The 23481-nt window shown below is 43.6% G+C and overlaps 1 protein-coding gene across 9 annotated transcripts in view; it reads left to right on the top strand.

Moving 5' to 3' along the window:
- EED (embryonic ectoderm development) overlaps nt 1–21072 on the top strand; it is a 50049-nt gene extending 28977 nt beyond the window's left edge. For 7 of the 9 annotated variants that reach the window (XR_015058553.1, XR_015058551.1, XR_015058549.1 and 4 more), the window contains exon 5: nt 276–347. Coding sequence is in view for 2 of the 9 variants with exons in the window: in XM_085882812.1 (XP_085738938.1) it covers nt 276–395; nt 1108–1200; nt 4028–4093; nt 5847–5972; nt 8950–9031; nt 10948–11039; nt 17287–17420; nt 18714–18819; nt 18926–19084; nt 20294–20367; nt 20553–20679 (1179 nt within the window). In the remaining 7 variants the exon portion in view is untranslated. Of the gene's footprint in view, nt 1–275; nt 396–1107; nt 1201–4027; nt 4094–5846; nt 5973–8949; nt 9032–10947; nt 11040–17286; nt 17421–18713; nt 18820–18925; nt 19085–20293; nt 20368–20552 lie in introns of those variants that run through there. The other 2 variants (XM_085882812.1, XM_085882821.1) reach the window with 1 other exon arrangement.
- The last annotated feature ends 2409 nt before the right edge of the window (nt 21073–23481 follow it).

Raw genomic sequence — 23481 nt, 5'->3', positions numbered from 1 at the left:
TTGAAACTTCATCGTTGTGTTCTGATTCAACTCTGCAAAATTTAAATGGAGGTTATCATAAAGGTTAATACTTAAGCGCACAATTGGTTAAAAAATGTGTTTCTTGTGTCCGAGCTTCATTTTATCCCCATGCCCTCATGAAAATGAATCCTATGTTTACGTTTCCCCCTATTATATGCATTTATATTGGCCAACCATTTTGTACTCTGGGTATTCTGCTAGTGCTCCTGGATGTTACTCCTTGTGTGTTCACTGAGGGTGATGTGTGTTAACAGGATGATGCGGTGAGCACAGGCAGTGGAGCAACTGGATTGGCTGGCAAGAAGAACTGGGGAAAGGGAAAGTCAAAATCAAAAAAGTGCCGCTTTGCTTTCCGTTGCATCACAGTCCTCAAGGTGAGGCGGTGAAGATGGGAGGTGTGTATGTGTGTGACAGCTGTCCTATCACCGAGCACCTGAGGAAGGGGTTCATCCATTTCCAGCAAACGTATTGATGGGCAGCTTTTCCTACCAAAACTAGAACGGCATTTGGTAGAGCGTGTACCTCTACCAGGATGAACAGCTTACGTTTTGTATTCCACTGATGGGCCGGACCTGCATCCGGACCAGAACCAAAATATAATATGCTTGTTCTTGTCACTTACCCAACTCGTCCACCAAGTTTTGTCATCAGTCCACAACTTTTTGAGATATGCTACATATCGTTTTTGGCCCATCTCTCAATGGTGAAGAATTACTTCAAATATTCTTGGATTCTGATCCGGATCTTCAGCAGCATCTCATCAATTTCTCCTTCTCACACCCCCCAACCTGTCCACCAAATTTTGTCCGAATCCATCTAAACTGTTTGAGATATCCTGCTCATAGGCAGACAGACAGGGGTGAAAACATAACCACCATCCATCTTAAGTGGCGGAGGTCATTAAAGGAATCGTTATCATAATCATGTTTAACATTAAATTTTCCGTTTGACAACTATTAATTCATGACTAAATGTTGTCACATACAAACAGCAACATATCTGATTTAATTTTCCTTTGATCAAACAATCTATTCCTGCTACCATACAATTTGTGACTCAAAGTCTCTGCATATGTTGTGTTTCCAGGAGGACCATGGGCAGCCCCTGTTTGGGGTCCAGTTTAACTGGCACAGCCGTGAAGGAGACCCTCTGGTGTTTGCCACTGTAGGCAGCAACAGGGTAAGTAAATGACCATGGTGTCAGATGTAGGATGAAATTTGTTGAGATATTTTTGTTGAATTCACTTGGGGGGGGGGGGGTAAATTACCTTGATTCATTACAGTTGCATCCAGACTGTAAGTCTGTAGAGCACATAGCTCAGTCAGGCTTTACAGTTTACATTTTATATCCCACTGATAGGCCTGGTCTGGATCCAGAAGTGAACCAAAATCTAATCCGCTTGTTCTTGTCACCTAACTAACTAACTAACTAACTCCTCCATCTCGTTTTGTCATAAGGTTTCCACAATTTTTTGAAATATCATGCCATATATCGTTTTGGCCCCATCTTTCAATGGTGAAGAATGGCTTTAAAATTTGAGAAAATTCTTGTATCTGGATACAGATTCGAATCTTCACCAAATTCCTTGTCACACACTCAACCTGTCCACCACGTTTTGTCCTAATCTATCCCTAACGTTTTGAGACATCCTGCGCTTAACAAACGTTTGTACAGTGAAGGTTCAATTCATGTGGGGATATTCATCGCAACAACAAAGGAGCCGTCACAGTGTTTGGTCATTGTGCAACATCATTTCCGTGGTGATACATAAGATATGTTCCACCGATTAACTTTTCGTTGGGTGTGGGAGGGGATTAACTAAGTGGCCTTCTGCACGTAAACTTGGGCTCAAAATTGTTTTCGTAAGTATTACAACCAAATGAACTTTATTATGAGGCAAATAATAATATTATAATGTCATTTAAAACTAAAGCCATCGTTACACCAAGCATACGACTTTGCTTGTAGAACGAATAATTACGGTTCGGAAACAGAGTGTAATTTTCCCATAAGAAATAATGGAAAATGTGCTCCCGTATCACGAAGGTTCGCGATATGAAGGTACGTAACCCCTTCGTTAAGCGGGGGTTACCTGTATATCGTTTTTCGCCCCATCTCTCAATGGTGAAGAATTACTTAGGGCATTAATTCTAGTATTCGGAACCGGATTCGGATCTTCACTAAAATCGAATAGATTCATCCTTGTCACACACTCGACCTGTCCATCAAATTTTTGTCCGAATCCGTCCACAAGTTTTTGAGATATCCTGCTCGCAGACAAACGAACAAGAAAGGCGTCATGCAAAGCACGATACTTGGGAAATCCCTAAAACAAATTTGATCTTTCAAATAATAACTGGTTGAATTCAGTGACCCGATGTGCAAATCCTCATGAAATTCCAAGTAAATGGGATGAAATTTGACGATTTTAGAAATTCGACCTAAGTTGTTGACCTTTTGACCTCAAAGTCAGTACACGTCTTGCTTTTGACCAACTCTACCATTTGGTGAAGTTTCGTGAAGATCGGTTTAAAATTGTGACCTGTAGGCGATAGACAATCAGACACAAATAGACAGAATCACCGACCAGACCAATTTTGTATTTTTTGCGAATTTTATTATTTTATTACTGTGTTTATGATGATCTTTATTTATTATTATTATTATTATTATTATTATTATTATTATTATTATTATTATTATTATTATTATGTCTTTATGATGATCACAGACCAAAGAAATAATGGAATTGTTACAAATCACAGACCAAACAATGCTTGCGAATTTTTGATTTCACAACTCACAGACAGAATAACACACACAAACAACCAACCAATGTCCTTGAAAAATCTTTAATTTTTCACAAGTAACAAAAAGACAGGTGAAAACATAACTTCCATCCACCTTCGGTGATGGAGATCATGACAGTTCTCATACCTGTAGAATTGTCATTTGGCGGAGGCCGAGCAAAGCGAGGCCTCAACCCCTTATCCCTACAGTGTTGAACACTGTACTTTAGAATCACCCTGTACCCATATGATGTTCTGTGTTGGAGTACTGCAACCCATGCCTGGTGAAAACGAATTTTTTGGAATGCCAGCCACATTTTCTATCCAATCATCATGCAACTTTGTTTGAAGCTAGCTTTCACCATCACACACATTTCTTATTTCATCAACTTGGTTGTGGGATGGCTTTCAAGTTGATGTCTTTCCTTTGTGTTGGGAAAGGGTTAGGGTTGCACAGAGGACAAAGCGCAAGCACATCCACACGCACTGGAGATGGTTTGAATTTGAGCACGCATTTTCCGAGCCCAAACCGGGAAAAGGCTGGAATCCCAAATCATTTTTCCAGGAATTCCTGGGAAACTATTTACCGGGAAGAGACATGAGCTTGTTGAAGAATACTTGCATGTGAAATTCAAAATTGTTTGAAAATGTTCAAGGCCTCTACCATGTGATATCCATGCTTGTGTGTTGCCGACATAAAAGATAATGAGAACCAATATATTATCCTGAAATGTCAATGGAGCCCTTTTTCATCTCATTCACACAAGGGCCTTGGCCGACGTTCCACAACATGGTCAAGGATGGTTGTGGATGCTTATTACCTGGTTGTGATTAACACCATGTCGAGAGCTGAATTGGACCTCGTAATCCAATCATCTTGTTCTCTCGAACTTGCTTTGCCTTTTCTGCACTTCCTGTCATTCACCCATTGGCCTAAGACGGCAGGGTTACCTTTGCTAATTTCTCAGCACATCTTTATTTGTAACATGGCAGCATTTGGGAGTTATACTGGTTGTTGCTTGTTGGTGGTAGAGGTAACTGTCTGAACAGTTGTTTGATATGGAAATAGTGAGGTGGAGGAGTACTTTGCTTTGAGTGTTTGCTTCTGGGTGTACTTTGCATTATGGAAAGGAGGCCTTGCATTGTATTTGTTACACCGGCCACGAACCTACCCCTACCCCACCTCTCACAACCACCCATCTGTAACTGTTTTGCAGGTCACGCTGTACGAGTGTCATCCTCAGGGAGAGATTAAACTCCTTCAGTCCTATGTGGATGTTGAGGTGTGCAGGAACATAGCAGAAATTGTTTGTGATATATATATATATATATATATATATATATATATATATATATATATATATATATATATATATATATATATATATATATATATAATCGTAAGAGATTCCTTAAAATACTGGTAAATGCATTTTCCCCACTTTGCATGCATTACAAAGTTTGTAGTCAATAGACAAATGAACACTGAACTGTATAAGAAATTTGAACCTGGATCCAACACCCTGAGCCATGGGTTCAGATGGGAATATGAAGCAAAAACCAACCCTGTTGTGGTATATTGATGTAAGTGCATTGATGTTTGGGTAATCTTTGTGGTATTTGGGGAATAACTTTCCTTGTCCTCTGCAATATATTAAATAAGCTTTTATTTAACCATTAACTGCAGATCATGATTGAGAAAACGATGGAAGGAAAACTTGTGGTGCTGTTATGGTTAAAGCTACCGGCGTAAATGTGCCCTTCCTCATCCAAAAACAGGGTTTGGGATTCCTGGCGGCCCAAGTGCCTCCCGTGCCCGTGGCCACTGTGCTTCATTGTATTACTTACTCGCTGATTGCTCACACAACATGTGACAAACTCACACAAAACTCCCTTTTGGAAATGGGTTCCTTCAGTATACTTGTCCGATTTAAAAAAATAATAAAAATAATTTTTAAATAAATACAGGAAGTGTGGCGGGTTCTTCTCCTTTTGCATAATATGTTTAAAATGAATATGTGAACTTGGGTTAACAATCAATTGTTTCGGTAGATTGTAGGTGTTTAAAAGCAGGTTCCAGCAGTATCGGTGTCTTCAGCAGAGACGGCACATGAAATGTGGGTGCATGATAATACAGCTCTCCAAGAGCGATGGTTCACTTTCTTTTTTTTTGCATAATATGGTTCAAGAAACAAAGTGTGTTTAACCCTGTACCCCCAACTCAAAAACATAAGCCCATGTCACTGCCTTGTCCAAGAGCTTTCCGATGAGGTATCAACTACCTTTCTACGTTTCGCAACTTTGAAGCCAAGTCCGTAATTGACACAAATACTCACGCAACTTATCTTTGAAAGAGAAGAGATTCTTCAAGTCTGGATTGTGTCCTTGTTTGGGCTCCGATCACTAAACATAAGTGATCACCCACAATAGTAAGATGGTAAAACAAATACTGGACGTTTCGTGAAAGCCATGATCTTTTCTACCCCCATTAACCACCTCTCACCTCCCTCCTCCATCCCACTCCAATCCCTCCTCCGTCCAAGTTTCCAGTTTTCCTTCCTTGGCGTTTTCTTCTGTATCCATCTTGTCCACCCGACGCATCCTCTCCTGCCCACCCCCCCCCCCCCATTTCTCCACACACCCATTGTTTGTCTGCCTCCCTCTGTCTTGGCCTTCAACTTTACTGTTGATGTTTCCCCCCTGTCTCTACTGTTCCTTTTGTCCTGTTGTGTCCTGATCCGTTCAGTGTACTAGTACTCGCTCTTCCACAAGCCTCGACTATGTGGCCTATACAAAAATAAAAATTAAAAAGACTATTGGGTTCAAATAGATCTTGAGTGGGCCAGTAGTCGTGCGGTCGACGACATTATAGCCGTGAAGTATTGTGGAGATGAGCGTTTTCATGTTCTTTTCCTTTAATGGTCTTAGCGGCAGGACAGATAAAGCACCAGAGAACTTTTTGTTATTTCTGTAAAGTTACAAGGGCAACCACTTGTTATACCTGAGGTCAGATGCAATTGCTCTGTTTACATGTAGACAGAGGAGAATTTCTACACCTGTGCTTGGACGTATGACCGCATCACTGGACACCCACTGTTGGCTGTCGCTGGATCTCGTGGGATCATTCGTATCATCAACCCCATAACAATGCAGTGCATCAAAGTGAGTAAGCTTGCAAAAGGTGGCTGTTCGGTCTTCATGTGTGCCATTTACCTTTAATATAACCACAGTTCTGTGATCTGAAGACTCATTATGTTGCTGTGTGTGTGTGTGTGTGTGTGTGTGTGTGTGTGTGTGTGTGTGTGTGTGTGTGTGTGTGTGTGTGTGTGTGTGTGTGTGTGTGTGTGTGTGTGTGTGTGTGTGTGTGTGTGTGTGTGTTTTGTTCATGAAGAATCGGTGCACAATTCCTAGGTCCAAAAAGGACAGGGCAAGTTCAGCAATGAACGATTAGAAATGTCACCTTATGAATGAAATCCTCCTCTGGATCCAAGCAGAGATCCATCTCAACCAAGTGCAAACTCTTGTGTGAATAGCATGAAAATCGGGACCTTTTAAATGGAAGAGTGGTTAGAAATGTCACCGAGAGTAATGCCTGAAGGAAGTCTGTCCAGAGAGAGGAGTAAGAAAAGCAAATTCGATGAGAAGGTAAACACCTTGAAGAACTTTTAAATCAGCCAGCCATTAGGCAAGAGCAGTACTCCATCAAGCTGTGGATAGGAGTTCAGGTGTGCTAAGGGAGGACTTTGTACGACGGAGGATGCCCAGTCGGCGGCTGGCTTTGGAGGTCAACTTTGAAATGTGGTTTACCCAAGAAGGATCATGGTTCATGGTGAGACCCAGGAGTTTGAGTGACTGAACTTCCTCAAGATGATTGTTAAGAAAGTAGATTCGGGGGTTTTCCAGACAGTCGCGATTTCGGGGTAGAGATATATTTGTCAGGATTGAAAGACATATTCCAAGTGTTTGACCAACTTGTGATTTTTGTCAAGATCTGAAGAGAGCGAAGAGGCTGCTGCCTACTAATGAGTATCAGTACACCAATAGCTCTGCAAACCCAAGGTGTACTGGTAGAAACTTTGCCAAGTGGAACATTTCTTGACCTAAGATCGCAGTGCTTTGCCTTCTGCAACTGCTTGGACTCATTTTTATATGACTTCTCTTGAGCTTCGAGTGTTTCTAACTGGCTTCACTCACAGGATGTCTTCTGAGGGGCATTCTCCAATATCACTTGTAAAAAATGGTAGAATTTCCTTCACTTGCTTTTATTTCCCAATGTCTTTCCATTTTTGCTTTCATTTTTTTTTTGTCTATGCAGAGTCAAGGCTGATGGATTTGCTGGAACACAGAACAGAACAGAACAGGACATAACAGTCGGAAGAGAACAGTGGAAAGGGGTTGAGGTGTGCAAGAAGGAACACACCAACAGCAGGGGAGAATGACAAATATAGAGAGAATTGGAGGATCAAAGAGCATGGGGAAGAACTAGTACAGGGGTAGGAGGACATGCCAGTTGTAACTCGGGAAAAGGTGAGCTTGGGGATGGCTAATGAGTGGAGAAAAAAAAAATAATTGTTGTGGATTGGGGGTGACCTGAGATGGTGGTGACCAGCTGTCATGAAGCCATACAGGGAAGAATAATCAGGTTTAAGAGACTGAGGAAGTTGGTTCCACAGGTGTGGGGAAAAAGAGGAACGGATGAGTGGAGGTGAGCAGTGATTCTGGATTTTGTGAGTTTCACCATAAGTGGGTTACTGGTAGACCGCATGCACCTTGCATACACCTGGGGAGGGTGGGAGGGACAGAGGTGGTCGAAGACGGATAGACCACCAACCAGTCTGCCATATGAATGCTTATCTCGACCCTCATCCCACACTCTCCTACCTCCCCTTCTTTCCTCTATCCTTCCCACTTGTCTTTGTTTTGGCGAATGCCGACACCCCCATTTGTTTATGCAATAGGTAGATAAGGCATTCATTCCTGTATCATGGCAATAGACTGGTTTTTATATCTGAGGTTTTGCTGCTCACCTATCATATTTGGACCAGTTGCGTGCATTTCCTTCCATTCTCACTTTGGTTCCATGCGCTCCCCCATACCCTTCTTGGGCCCCTGAATGAAGTCCGACACTGTACTCGATCTTTGTTACCTCCACCACCGAGGGTGGAATGAGGTTATGTTTTCACCCCTGTCTGTCTGCTTGATTGTCTGTTTTGTGTGCAGGATATCTCAAAAAGTTGTGGACAGGTTGTGTGTGTGTGACACGGATGAACTGATTAGATTTTGGTGAAGATCTGGATCCGACTTACTCGAATTTTTAAGTGATTCTTCACCATTGAGATATCGGGCTAAACCGATATATATATCACGATGTCTCAAAAAGTTGAGGACGGATTTGGATGAAACTTGGTGGGCAGGTTGAGTGTGTGACAACGACGAATTGGTTCGATTTTGGTGAAGATCTGAATCGGATAATCATTTAATTTTTAAAGTGATTTCTCACCATTCAGAGATGGGATCAAAAATGATGTATAGCATCATATTTTAAAAAATGTATCGGGCCCGATGTGTTCTTGTGGATCAGGCATTGAGTGGCGGAGGTATGTGCTCCACCGAGTGCCCTTCTAGGTTGAGGTGTTGCACATCACATGACGATTGTGTGTGGTTATTTTCTGGTTACTGATGCTGAAATGGGCAGGAATTTGTACTTTGTTTAGGGTGCCAGTTATAACTCACCTGCTCTTCGCAAGAGACTTTGTGGGATCTTTACCATCCACCAGATAATGCTATGAGATGGCTTAATGTCCATCCGAGGGATGGAGCACTTTGTGGTACAACGCCCTGCCTGTGAGGCACCATTCCAACAGTTTATAGTTGGGTCGGGAATCGAACCCATGCTCTGCAGCTCAGAGGAAAGTGCAAGGGATTGCAAGGACATTAATAGCCAATGAACAAGTCAATTAATGTGCAATTTGAACCTGGGCTCTCCTAGCATCATGGAGTTAGTGTGTCACCTCAGATGGAAATGCCACACAGGCCAATCGTTTTAACTGGTGAGCTTGAATATTTTGGGGGTGCTGAAGGTCATTAATGACAAAGTTGTGATGTCTATTATGTCAGCTCTTCTATTTTTCTTTCCCAGCACTACATTGGCCATGGGAATGCCATCAATGAGTTGAAGTTTCATCCCCAGGAGCCCAACCTGCTGCTGTCGGTGAGCAAAGGTGGGCCATGCCCCAGAAAGGGGAAGGGGGTGGAGGTTCTGGGTTTTGTGCTATAATACGCCGATTGGTATTTTTTTCCCTTTACGCAAAGGTGTCTGTCCAACGTCGATTGAAAAATTTAATATCGACATATTTAAGGCAGGCTTCCTTCCGATTTTGGAGCTTTTATTTTGGCAGGTCTCACCAGCCTGTCATGGCTCAAATACAGCAAAGGAAATGCATCGATCTGTTCAGGTTATTTATTCATTTTGGTGTTTGCACGAAGGATAAGTTATGTGCGTAAATTTCACAAAGGATACATGTCATGCGTCACGATGAAAAAGTTATTTTGGGACTCAGGAATCGTAAACAGTATCACGGTGACGAGCATTTGGAAAACCATACCTACCACACATGGATCAGATGATATTGATTCACTCAACAAACGTAGATTCATGCTGGAGACTCAGTCCTCACCTGCTACTGTTGAATAACACTAAAAGTGAAAGTATTTCATTTGTAAACCCTGGCCTCATGTAATACTGTTGTTATCCACAACATAAACCAACCTCATGAACATAACAAATCAATTGACTGCCGGTTCCGGGTTTTGAGGTAACGGCTGCTTCTCTCAGGGGGTCTCTGCCGACTTTCTCAAAGTTAAGTTTCCGGTCATTATATATCACGTTTTAACTGTTTATTTTCTTACCGACATGTTTACTGTTTGTTCCTAGTTCGGTTTTGTTTCAAAAATTATGCTATTTTGTGAGTTTTCGTCAACCTTGTCTTATCGGGTTTCCTTGAGGCCGACTCGTCCTTCCCGTCCAGGTGTACAATCGTTTTTTATTTGTATTCTCTCCCTATCATCAATTCCGATTTTCCCCACTTTTCACAACGAATGCCCCCCCCCCCATCTATCCCTCCCAACTACACCCTCTGTTTCTTGTCTTAAATTAACAACAAAACAACAACCCTTTCTCCCTCCGCACTGAGTACCAAGTCTTCTCCTCCTCCTCCTCCTCCTCCTGCTCCTCCTCCTCCTCCTCCTCCTCCTCCTCCTCCTCCTCCTCCTCCTCCTCCTCCTCACCATTGCCTTCACAAATTCTTCCCACAATCTTCCATTCCCTAATTTTACATAATCTTCAAAAATCCATCAAAACATATATTTCCTTGTATCCTTTCTAACTATATTCCTCCCGAAACCACGTGTCTCTCTACCGTCTTCCTGTTACTTTTCATCGACCCATCAGTTTCACTCTGCGTTTCCCGATCCAAATTCACCATACACCTCTACGATTTTACTTCAACCTTAACTTTTCCGAATCTTATGCAATCTTTATCAAATAATAATAACAATAATAAAAACAGGTAAAACTACCAAAATCACAAATCGCTGCTCACCTTCACTCTTTCATTCCTCTTTGTGTTTTTCCCCACCTTTGGAATAAACTCCCACACTCTCTTCAATCCCATTCTTCCCTCCAGGTCTTCAAAACAGCAGTTCACCACCACCTCTTATCTTCCCCCATCCAAACCAACAATCTTTTCTTCCTCCGTTAATCCACCCCAAACCCACCTCCTTCAAATTCCCTGCCTTCCTTCCTGAAAGTCCCTGTAATGTCCATCTTGTATACCCCGTGTTCTCCGCCCCATCCCTCTCCCTTCCACAGATCTAATCTCACTGTTTTGTCCTCCCCTCTCCCACCCCTCTTGTCTTGTGCCCCCCCTTGTTGTGCATTGTGTTTGCTCTCATACGAGCCTCGACAATGTATACAAAATACATACATATACATATATCTGAAAGAGATTATTTGCTCGTAGCGTAACACGACACTTCGACTGCCTGGTGCAACAGGAGTCCCTGTGATCCCCGTGAAATCAAAAATGGTGTCCAAGTTGTCCCCTAACTCTCATACCTTGTGACTTAATGCCGACAGATCATGTCTTGCGCTTGTGGAACATCCAGACAGACACCTTGGTTGCAGTGTTTGGAGGAGTCGAAGGACACCGCGATGAAGTCCTCAGCGCCGTGAGTCATTTCTTCATTCGGAGTCCAATAGATTGGAGATAACTCACGACATTACTCGCATTCCCGACGGGAGGCTGATGATCCTGGGCATTGCAAGTGCCCTCCGATAGAAGGCTGAGGCACCTGCTTTGTAGCTTTCTCTTGGTTTTCTTTAGTCTCAAGTTGTCTATGGTCTGTCTCACAAGGTTGCATGCACTTGTGGATGAACCTACTTTTTTGCCAACAAGCAGACTTAATGCTCACCTCACCTCCTTTGTAGCTAATCTATGGAATCTCCTTCCTGGATCTGTTCAATCTCACTCTTCACTGTACTCAATCAAAGTGGCAGCTCATCATTGTTCATGTCAGCTCTCATAATATCCAGAAAGCTGAAAAATATCTTGCAATAACTCTCTCAAAACCGAATGCCTGTTTAATTAGAAGGGCATGCGGTGGAGCGCATACCTCCACCACGTAATTCCTGATCCACCAGAACATATTAGGCACAATATGTTTTTGAAATACCATGCTATACAGGACTATATAGTTTTTTTTGGCCCTATCTCTCAATGATGAAGAATCACTTTAAGTCTTGTAGTCGAATCCGGATCTTCACTAAAATCTAATCAGTTTGTCCTTGTCACACCAAACCTGTCCACAAAATTTCAATCCAGATTCGTCCACAACTTTTTGAGATATCCTGTACACAGACAGACAGACAGAAACGGGTGAAAACATGACCTCCATCACCTTTGGTGGTGGAGGTAATTAGAAAGTTCACAGAACATGATACCCCATGCAGTGTTCAAGTACAGTATATACAGTACTAAACTTCAATTTTAATAAAATAATGATTTTAACGATCGTTAAAATACATTCCGGAAGTTTTGTGCTCTTGAAGTCGTCATGAACACGAACCTTATTCACCACCCTAATGAACCTTTACCTCTGCCACTGAAGGTGAAGGAGGTTGTTTTCATCCCTTTCTGTTTTGTTTGTTTGTTTGTTTGTGTGCAGGATATCTCAAAAAGTTGTGGACAGATTCGAATTAAACTTGGTGGACAGGTTGGGTGTTCCACAAGGACGAATTGATTCGATTTTGGTGAAGATCGGAATTTGGATCTGGATACGAGAATTATTTAATTTTTTATGTCAGGCCAGATCAGATCTGTGACTTGCTGCAGGTACCATGTAAACCTGTACTAACCTGTTCCATGGTCGGGTTGTCGGCGACTAAACAGTCTCCCCCACCAGGTTTCCTGGTGAGGAGGGTGTTTAGATATGGACACCCAGCAGGATTAAAAAAAAAACCTGTCAAAGGGTGGAGGGCTCCTTGTGAGCCAACGGCCATCCATATCTAATGCCCAACTGTTTCTGCGGACGTCCTCCTGCAGTTGGGTTACTCCTTATTAGGAGGTTGGTGAAAGGATTTGCACTCTGGCCACTGAAAAACCCTTCATTCCGCAAAACACAAAAACGCAAAAAAAATCTGAAAACCCACTCCGTGGGAGTACCTCCTGTGCAACTTCCATTCACAGGGCAGCTCACCAGATGACGCGATTGGGGCAAAGCCTTCGGGACCCCAATCTTTGATGCTAGAAGGGAAACCACGAAGTTACATTCCCGGGTCAGATTGTGGGAGAGTGTGTCGGAGTGGTGCTGAGGTGTCGTCCACCAGACGGTGGTCTCCTTGGGTTAACCTGAGGGTGGGTGCCTGGAACGTCCTGTCCCGAAGAGAGGATGATCACCTGTCTCTGTTACCATCTGAGCTCAAGCGTTTGGACATCGGTATTGCAGAACTTTGAGGTTCGGAGACTGGATTGCGGCGAGATCATGGCTGGCGGGTGGTGACACCAATAATTGATCTGGTCACTGATGGTTACCATGCCCAAAGAATTGCTGTAGCTGTGTCCAATAAGCTGACCCCAATGATAATTGAGGTAACACCGGTCAACGAGCGTAATATGAGACAAAGGATTCGTCACTCCTTGGGTGTCATTTCCCTGGTCTCTGTTTATGCTCTGACTGAGGTGAGTGATCTCACCGTAAAGGACGCATTTTATGCCACACTCGATTCTGTGGTTGATCAGTGCCCCAGGTGAGATACACTTCTAGTCTTGGGGGATTTCAATGCATTGACTGGAACTGATAGGGATGGTTATGAGACGTGTGTTGGTCCCCATGGGTCTGGAACTGTGAACCTGAATAGCACTAAGTTCCCTGACTTTGCAATAAGTCATGGACTTCAGGTGGCCGGTTCATGGTTTCAGCGCCCACAAGCTCATCGCTGGACTTGGAATTCCAATGCTGGCGGTGTGGCAAAGGAGATTGACCATGTCCTCGTTGATGGTCGCTGGAGGATGATCCAGAACTGCAGGGTCTACCGGAGTTCTCAGTTCCTCAATACTGACCACCGGCTTGTAGCAACTCTTAAGCTGCAACTTAAATCTAGGAGAATGGTACCATCCCAGGCTATGCTGGATGTTGGCAAGCTCAATGATGAGAGGGTAGCTGAGGAGTTTGCAAACAAGCTGAGTGGAGATTTTGGGGGGTCTGGGTGCTTTTGGGGATCCTGAAGAGTTGTGGAGTGCTTTCAAGACCACCTTCCTTGATGTTGCTGGTGGATGGCTTAGAACTCACCGTAGGGTGAAGAAGAATTTTGTCTCCCAAGGGACACTGGATACCATTGGGCCAGGCTGAATGGCAGAGCTGAGCTGTTCAGGGAGCTGAAGCGTAAAACTGTACGTGCGCTAAAGGTGGACAAGGAGGCCTATGTGCGAGGAATTTGTGAGGGGGTAGAGCATCACCTGTGGTCAAGTGATTCTCGACCTGCTTACAGGGGAATTCACGCAATACGTTCATTCAAGCCCATCCCTCGGAGTACTGCAGTTAGAGCAGAGGGTGGTGGGCTCTTGACAGAGGAGTCCGAAGTGAAGGCCCGCTGGGCCGGTTACTTTTAGCGGTTGTACCAGGCTGATCCACCAGCTGTCGAGTTGGACGTCAGGGGTGTTACAATTACTGTTGCTGACCCTTCAATCAACTGTGGTCCACCCTCGTTTGTGAAAACACAGGCTGCGATAAACCGGTTGAAATGGGGTAAAGCTCCAGGGATCTGCGGCATCCATGCTGAACTTCTCAAGGCTGGTGAAAATGCTGCACTCGTGTCGTTGCATGCAGTTTTGTGCTCTGCCTGGAACACAGGCATCATCCCAACTGATTGTAAGAGGGGCCTTGCTGTCCCTTAATGGAAAGGGAAGAGTGATTGCCAAGACTGCAACAACTTCCGAGGGGTGACGCTGCTCTCAGTGTCGGGCAAGGTCTTTGCTCGGATAATTATTGATAGGGTTCGCCACCATATGCTTGAGCGCCAGCATCCAGAGCAGTCAGGCTTTACACCAAAGAGGTCAACGATTGACCGTATCCTTGCTCTTCGGGTCCTCACCGAATGCAGACGAGAGTTTTTGCAGGGGGTGCTTGCAGCCTATGTTGATCTCTGTAAACTGTTTGATTCAGTGAATCGGGATGCCCTCTGGAGGATTTTTGGTCTTCGTGGGGTGCCACCAAAACTGATCAATCTAATGTCTGAACTCTACTCTGGTACTGAGAGTGCTGTGAGATGTGGTGGTACCATCTCTTACTTATTTCCAGTTGTTACTGGAGTTCCTCAGGGATGTGTTCTCGCCCCCACACTTTTCAGCGCTTGTATGGACTGGATTCTGGGGAGGATGTTGGAGAGATCAAGCTGTGGTGCATCGTTTGGGAATGTCAAGATCTCTGACCTTGATTTCACAGATGATGCAGTTATCTTTGCGGAAACTTTAGATATCCTTTTGGGGGCCCTTGAGGTGCTGAATGAGGAGTCGTAGCTGCTGGGATTACAGGTTTCCTGGGTCAAAACTAAGATCCAAGCTTTCATTGACATCTTAGATGCTGCTGTCCTGTATGTGCCTGCTTGTGGTGAGGATGTTGAGGTCACAGAGAGATTCACTTACCTTGGCATAATATTTGTGTCTCTGCTGGCTGTCAGTCAGAGGTCAACAGACGTCTGGGACGGGCCTGAGGAGTCACGGATTCACTGGATCATGGGGTGTGGCGCTGACTGTACCTATACGGAAGTCCGAGTCTTCAGGTCCTTGGTTCTTCCAGTCTTGCTCTATGGATGTGAGACTTGGACTCTGACGATGGATCTGAGACGGAGACTTAATTCCTTTGGTACCAGGTCTCTTCGGAGAGTCCTTGGCTATCGCTGGTCAGACTTTGTGTCCAACAAGCGGTTGCTGAGAGAGACTCAAATGAGATTTGTTACCTGCATTGTCCGTGAGCGTCATCTGCGGCTGTATGAACATGTGGATCGTTTTCCTGACGCTGATCCTGCTCACCAGATTCTCTCCGCGAGGGAGTCTCGTGAGTGGACGAAGCCAATGAGCCGACCACGTTCCTCGTGGTTGCAGCAGGTTGATCAGCATCTCAAGGAGATGGGGATGGGCCAGACAGAGGCCCCCTGTTGTACTGGCGGAAAGTGGATGCATCGACGCGCTGCTCTGGCGTATGCTCCCTTACCTGTCCTGACCTGACTACAAAACTGGAGGTTCTTGGAAGTATTTGGAGAGGTGATTTGTGTACTTCAGCATTCAAGTGTATAATTAAATTAAATTTAATAAAGATTGAAGAAGTCATTTGACTAAATTAATTCCGTGTTTTACCACCATTTTCTGCAGTGTCTTCTATTGCATCACCCTATCCAACATGTTATTCATGCCTGTCGTTTGTGTGTTTATGCCATACTTAAAGACAGTAAGTTTCCTGTTTTGGAATGATTTTCAATTTTGTTTGACTGCCAGGCAGACAGACAGAGTAATAATATTATCTCCTCTGTGCGCATGTGCGATCAGGATGAATTCAAAGCCAAAGTACGGTAAAACAAAAGACATCTTCCTATTCATGTATAACAGGGGTCTCCAACCTTTTTTGGGCGGAGAGCCACAAAACCAAATTGGTGAGGGGCGGAGGGCCGCACCCAAAAAAAGGACGCTAAATTCCGAAAAACGTGAAAAAAACAGTTAAATACAGTGTTTTATTGAAAACGCACATGTAAACCTAAACACAATTGAGAAAAATAGAGTTGCATGAAAGGGCCTACGAGCACATTCAATGAGATGGCTGGTGCTGCTTACCAGCAGAGAGTGTTACAACGTCCGGTTTGATGGAGGACACGGAGAGCAACAGAACGTCACTGAGATGGGCGTCCATCAGCTGGGCATGCGTCTGGTTTTTGAGCAGCTTCATGCAACTGAAGAGCTGCTCGCAACAGTAGGTAGAGCCAAATATTGATGCTGTGTTAAGGGCGAGCCACACGATGTTGGGATAATTGCCGGAAGGGAGGATGTGGAGGCTCCAAAAATCCAGCAGGGGAGAGGCAAGATATTTACCCCTCAAATCGTCACAGCACTGCAGGTCGATGAGCTCCATCTGCACATCAGGAGGGGCAGCGTCAGTCAACATCAAATGGCGAAGAAAACAACTGGAACTGCTGGCTGTGCGATCGGAGATCCTTGAAACGGGCAGCGAACTCGACCCTGAGGCAACCGATTGTGCTGGTGGCGAAGTCAGGTGCGTCACACAACTCACAGGACTTTAGGCGAGGGAAGTGTGTGAAGTCCCCCTTGCCCAGCTGAGACTCAACGCGCAATTTGAGCTTGAAGGCGTTGAGGCGGGCAACATTTCGGTGACGAGGAGACCTCTTCCTTGAAGCTGCAGGTTCAGCTCATTCAGATGGTGAAAAAGATCTGTCAAGAAGGCCAGTTGTGAAAAACATTCAGGGTCAGAAAACTCTACGTCCGGGTTGTTCTTGGAGTCGAGGATCGCGTGCCACATTGTAATGTAAACTTAATGTGGCACCGCGGGCCACATAAATCCGTCTAAGGGGCCGCATGTGGCCCGCGGGCCACAGGTTGGAGACCCCTGATGTATAAATATAACATTCAACTCGAATAAGTTGTTCCTTGATTATAAACTGATAGACAGATGGACGGACATGAACCAATTGCTTAACCCTGCTTTTCAGTTTGCGTGCGTTGTAGTAAAAATGCTTGTCCACTTTGATGTCTCATTTAAAATTTTGAATCTTCATTAATTTGTGAATGTTCAAGTTTATACTTTTCTTTTTGTGACCTTTTCTCTAATCTTGTGATGTTTTTTTTTTTTTTTTTTTTTTTTTTTTTTTTGTAACCTTGTCTGGTTTGATGCCCACAAATCCCTTCTTTTAAAGGACTTTGACCTGCAGGGTGAAAAGATCATGTCTTGTGGAATGGATCACTCACTGAAACTCTGGCGTCTCAACTCCGATCGCATTCAGAGAGCCATCCGAGGATCGTACGAATACAACCTGAACCAAACAAACAGGCAAGCGCAAGTCACACACAGATTCTTCTTCATCGTCATCTTTCTTAAAAACAATAAAAGAATTCCAAATTCGCTTTGTTCCGCACTCTATTCTCAACAAAATAATCTCTCATCCTTTGGCATTGAATTCTTCCATGATCCTCTTTCTGTTTAAAAACAACCGACGTGGCTATACATCCCATAAATGGCAAATTGAGCTTTAGTAACAACTGGCACAGAATGTCATTGTTATCCTTCCCTACTAAACTCCTGCACTCACTTCATCACGTCAGGGATACCTTTAACAAAGCTTCAAGAGGTGAAAGCTGCCTTTTGCCCAAATAAACCCTGTATTGACCTGGTCTGCACACTATGGTGTGTAATTGAACAGAACAACAAATGGCTGAACTATGACTTTCAAAAGGCGTTCGATAGCTTTGGAAGAGAATCACCTTGGCAAATATCATGAATAGTCTTTGCAGATTATTAAACAATCAGCATCATAAAATTTTCCTCCCAAAACACCCACTGTGCAATTAGGTTTATCTCAAGAAATGTCTAACTTCCGCAAAGTAACCACTGGAGTCTGGTACAACTGTATTCTCACACCGGTGCTGCTTAGAGTAGATATGCTCTTTGAAAAGGTCAATCCAATGTGGAGATCAAAAGCCATCCATGAATGCATGAAATAAAAATCTTCAAGGGCAATGCCCTCGCAGTTGTACTGCATGGATCAAGACGTGAAGTTGTATTAAAGCTGTCCAACAGTAAAAGAACAGCTTCTAAAAGCAGGTGCTTATGCAGGCTTCTTAATATCAAATGTTTGGGTGGAATCAGACATGGTGCTTTTAAAGCGAGTTGGAATGCCATCAATTGGCCAAATAGTCCAAAGGCAAAGGTGGTGAAACAAAAACAAGGAAGGCCGAGAGAAACGCAAAAGAGAGCCATTTTAGCAGAACCGGTAATGCTCCACAGTCAGCCCAACATGTTAGGGGAGAGGTGCAGGAGAGGGAAGATTGACATTTGTTTGTGGCACTTCATACTCCTGATTGTGCGAGGATAACATTGAGGTTCACAATATGGTGCTAGCTAATTTAACGTGCCCTCCGATTGATTATTAGCTCCATTATGCAGCACTCTGATAGTGAGCTGCTTCCTGAAAATGGCTGGTTGGTAATTGTATGATTTTGCCACTCTGTTTGGATCTAACGGTCGTTATCATGTGGCACACGCTTGTGGTGCTCACTGAAGGATTTGAGTCGCCATACTGCGGTTTTGGTTTTGCCACGGGACATTTCTCCTTCTCTTATGCAGACCTTTCGCCACTCAGAAGATTCACTTTCCAGACTTTTCAACTCGAGACATTCACCGTAATTATGTCGACTGCGTGCGCTGGTTGGGAGATTTCATCCTTTCTAAGGTAAGGCTACCTTTTGTTGTTTTTCCTCTGTGGACATGTTGAATCAGGAAAAAAAAACCCCTACGGTTACTCAAAATGACCTGCCATTCATTGTGCGTTGTTTCAGTCCTGTGAAAACGCCATCGTGTGCTGGAAACCAGGAAATGTGAACGATACGGTGGATACGATCAAGGCGAACGAAGGGAACGTTACTGTGCTGGGCCGTTTTGATTACTCCCAGTGTGACATCTGGTACATGAGATTTTCCATGGATTTCTGGCAGAAGGTGGGAAACCCTTTAGGAAAATCTCCAACCCCACCCAATCTTCACAGCCCTCCATTTTGTGTCTGGCTTGTGGTTTGTGTGAGGGTTGTATTCACACAGAACGAGTGTGCGAGTAATACTATGGGCTGACCAGCAGGAACAAACAGATGGACAAATGTGTAATTAGACAAAGGTATTTGTTGACGGGATTTGAGTGGAGTTGAAGAAATTGTGAAGTTGGTTTCGCTTTTACTGGCCGCGGATGAGCATTCCAGTGATTGTTTATACAGAAGTCTCAACTCGTGGAGTTTAGTGTCATAGCCACACACCCCAGCAAGTCTGTGGCCACGTGCTCCATTCTAAAGAAGAACAAGTTTCTGGCATAGCTAAATGACCATGGACAACAGGTATACAGACTGATAGATGCAAAAGGGGAACATGATAGATGCGAGGAAGAAAAGACAAAAGCGCACGACTGAATAGTTGATTGGCAGGAAAGGTAGAATGTAGAAGAATAAAAACAGCAAGGGATTGTGTTTTACTGAGCATGGGGGGCAAGGGGGTCAGCAAGTGCCGAAGAGAATAGTAGTTGAATATGGGACAAAGTCGGAAGTCTTTCATATTCTACACCTGTGGATCTTAACCAGCCTCCATTTATTCTGAGTATTTGTGATTTTGTACAAGTCTTGGTAGTTTTCTCTTTTATGAAAATGTTGGTATTATTCTCAGTTTTCTGAAACTTGGTTGTGTTTTTTTGTTTCTTTTTAATGGGGTCAATGGCTCGTACAGGAGCTACAATACAACTCTCTTTCCGTCTCTCTTTTACACACACACACACACACACACACACACACACACACACACACACACACACACACACACACACACACACACACACACACAACAATACTGGACTTGATTTTCAGACAAACACAGCCGCTGAGCTAGCCGAAGTGATGTCACCTCCTGGAGTACTTTGGAACCAGTGCTGCCATCTTTGACATCACTTTTTCTGCATTCAGTGGAGCAATAAAGAAGGATTTTCCTCCTCCATATGGTTCACAACCTATGGTTGTTTTCCCATGCTCCATCCTTTTTAAATGCTGAGCGTCAAGCAAGGAGGCAGCACTTACCATTTTGAAAGTATTTGGTATGATTAGGCCTGCCATTTGATGTTTGAGTGAAAGTTCACCCCATCTATCTGTTTGTTTTTTTACTTTTCTTCGACAGATGCTGGCTCTGGGTAATCAGGTAGGGAAGCTTTTTCTTTGGGACCTGGAGATGGATGACCCTCATAAAACCAAGTACGTTTGGGTATCCTCACATCATGAACAGTACAGTGCACACACGTACGTACACACACACACACACATAGAACAAGGCTCATAAACAAGAAGGGTGACAGAAGAAGAAAGGTTACACTATAAATTCTAGTTTTTTTTTTTTAAACGGCCAGGGCTTACCGGTGCTGTTTCTCCACCATTTTCAGGTGCATTACGCTGACACACCCAAAGTGTGTGTCTGCCATTCGGCAGACGAGTTTCAGTCGTGACAGCAGCATCCTCGTGGCGGTGTGTGACGACGCGTCCATTTGGAGATGGGATCGCCTCCGATGACACGTTACGCAGCCGCCTTTATGTCTTCATGGGGAGATTAGGCTGCAAGTGGACAAGTTGAGTTCTTCCATTGTAACGCATCGTCGGCACTTCGTCCTTCCTTCTGGTGCTGTGCCTTTCTCTGGTGCCCTCGCTCGTGAGGCACTCTCTGTCTCTGAGAATATTTCATGTTCAAGTGCCTCGCTCTGTCACACTGACACCCCTTTTTATTATTGTTTTTTTCTACTTTATTTTATGTTCACATTTGTTTGTGCCTTTAAACTCGTATTCTACAAACTATTCGCATAAATAAGTAGGTACGTTCTTTTTTTAATGAAGTTACCAAGTATGTTTCACAGGCACAGTGTAAATGTGATGATTTTGTATCGAGAATAAAATGCCTGCTCTGAGCAACTTTCTGCATTTCTTTGTGATCAATTTTTGTGTCTAGAAAAGTTGGTTGCTGAGATGGGTGATCTTCTATATCCCGTAAAACCCCAACATTCCCAGATTCACAATTCGCGTAACCCAGCTACTCGTGAGTTTTGCGGGCAAAAACCATCGCCACCCACCCATGGACCAACAGCAATGGCCACTACTACCCACTAGTGCTGGGCCAATATCAGTAACACTGGACAACAAAGATTTTGCTCCTGTGGTGTAAACATATGTTAAGACTAAATCGAGTTTGCTGATTCTAAATATGAAGTCAGAATTTTCTTAGCACGTCAGGGTTTTGAGTTATACATCTGGTCCAATTACAGTCGCTTGCCGTGGTGGGTGATTGAGTGATCATAAATTCTTATTTTTTTGTATTTTTGGTTTCAATTATAGCAATATAACTATTGTAGATTATTATTTATCATAAAAAGAGTTTTAGAATGCACTTTAAATTATTAAAAATGGATGAAAACTGACCAAGCTGTGAATTTTTAAGTAATATTTTCCATGCGGCATTACAATTTTTAACTAACCATAACCCTTAATCTATCTATAATTCCGTGTGTGTGTGTGTGTGTGTGTGTGTGTGTGTGTGTGTGTGTGTGTGTGTGTGTGTGTGTGTGTGTGTGTGACCGCTGTTTCTCGACAACCACTGGTCCGATCTAATTGAAACTTGCCAGCTATATTGCTGGGGACCTGAGGATGTGCCTTTTCAAGGTTTGATATTAATCGGACAAGTGCTTCCCAAGTTACGGCCATTTATTTACCAAACCAATGACAAGACACGTTGTTGCGTGGGCGTGGCCGATGGGGAAGCGAAGCTCAGCCACGTTCGCCATTACAGGTTACAACGTACGGACTTCCGGAGAGTGATGACTTTGTGTATTCCAATAATTTCTCTTTCTTATGCGCATTTATAGATAAACACAACGCCCCAAGTTATGATCGTTTTCATATTAGACGGTGCATAAATTTCGGTAACATCAGAGTGAGCTGGTATGCTCCGAACCAGGAAGTAAAATTTTTTTCTCTCTCCTCTTCACTTTTTGTTTTTCCTTGCCACGACATTGCGAAAAGGTAAAATACTTTGGTGCTAATTGAATAATTGGGTATTAAAACTAAATTGCGAAATAATCGTAACTGCGAATAATATGCGAACTTCCGGGTCACGCACGTCCGGGCACGCGAGAGTAAAGAAACGGCCTGTGTGGTTGTTGTTTGTTGCTCGCGGTTTGAATATTTATTTATTTTACAGGCATGTACTAGTCTATCTCTAATTCCAGCAATGTGTGTGTGTCTGTGACCGCTGTTTCTTGACAACCACTGGTCCGATCTAATTGAAACGCCAGATATATTGCTGGGGACCTGAGGATGTGCCTTTTCAAGGTTTGATATTAATCGGACAAGTGCTTCCCAAGTTATGGCCATTTATTTACCAACCAATGACAAGACGCGTTGTTGCGTGGGCGATGGGGAAGGGAAGGGAAGGGAAGCAGCGTTCCCCATTACGGGTTACAACGTACGGGCTTCCGGATAGTGATGACTTCGTGTATTCTAATAATTTCTTGATTTCTTATGCGCATTTATAGATAAACACAATGCCCCAAGTTATGATCGTTTTCATATGAGACAGTGCATAAATTTCGGTAACATCAGAGTGAGCTGGTGTGCTCTGAACCAGGAAGTAAATTTTTTTCTCTCTTCTCTTCTTTTTGTTTTTTCCTTGCCACGACATTGCGAAAAGATAAAATACGTTGGCGCTAATTGAATATTTGGGTATTAAAACTAAATTGCAAATAATCGTAACTGCGAATAATATGCGAACTTCCGGGCCACGCATGTACGGGCACGTGAGAGCGAAGAAACTGCCTGTGTGGTTGTTTGTAGCTCGCGGTTTGAATATTTATTTATTTATTTATTTATTTATTTTAACGGGCACATACTAGTTTAAAAAAAAAAAAACTTTGTAAAGACATTGGATCACGACAGTAATGGCTTCCAATATCTCAGAGAGGTTTGGCACCCGAGTTCGCTCGATCAGATGATGATGAAGTTTGGCACAGAGAAAACTGATGCTAAACTCGAAGCAGGCATTTTCGTTGGGCCCCAGATCCGCGAACTGAAGTGCGATCCCAAGTTCAAAACTAAACTGAACCTACTCGAGTTTGCAGTATGGGAAGCATTTGTGTTAGTTGTGCAGAACTTTCTGGGGAACGACAGAGCTGAACAGTATGTTGAATTCGTGGATAACATGCTAAAGGCCTACCAGTTAATGGGCTGTAGGATGTCTTTTAAAATGCAGGCCTCAGGACCGGAAATCGGACAGACAAGTCCGGGGAAGCCAACCCTCCCCTCTCCCCCACTGTGGTAACCCCCAACCCC

This window comes from Eptatretus burgeri, chromosome 1 (genome assembly GCF_056783735.1).
Source record: "Eptatretus burgeri isolate ZD-2024b chromosome 1, Ebu_testis_v1, whole genome shotgun sequence".
Taxonomy (NCBI): domain Eukaryota; kingdom Metazoa; phylum Chordata; class Myxini; order Myxiniformes; family Myxinidae; genus Eptatretus; species Eptatretus burgeri.
The sequence above is the reverse complement of the archived record's forward strand: the minus strand, read 5'-3'. Positions and strand labels throughout refer to the sequence as shown.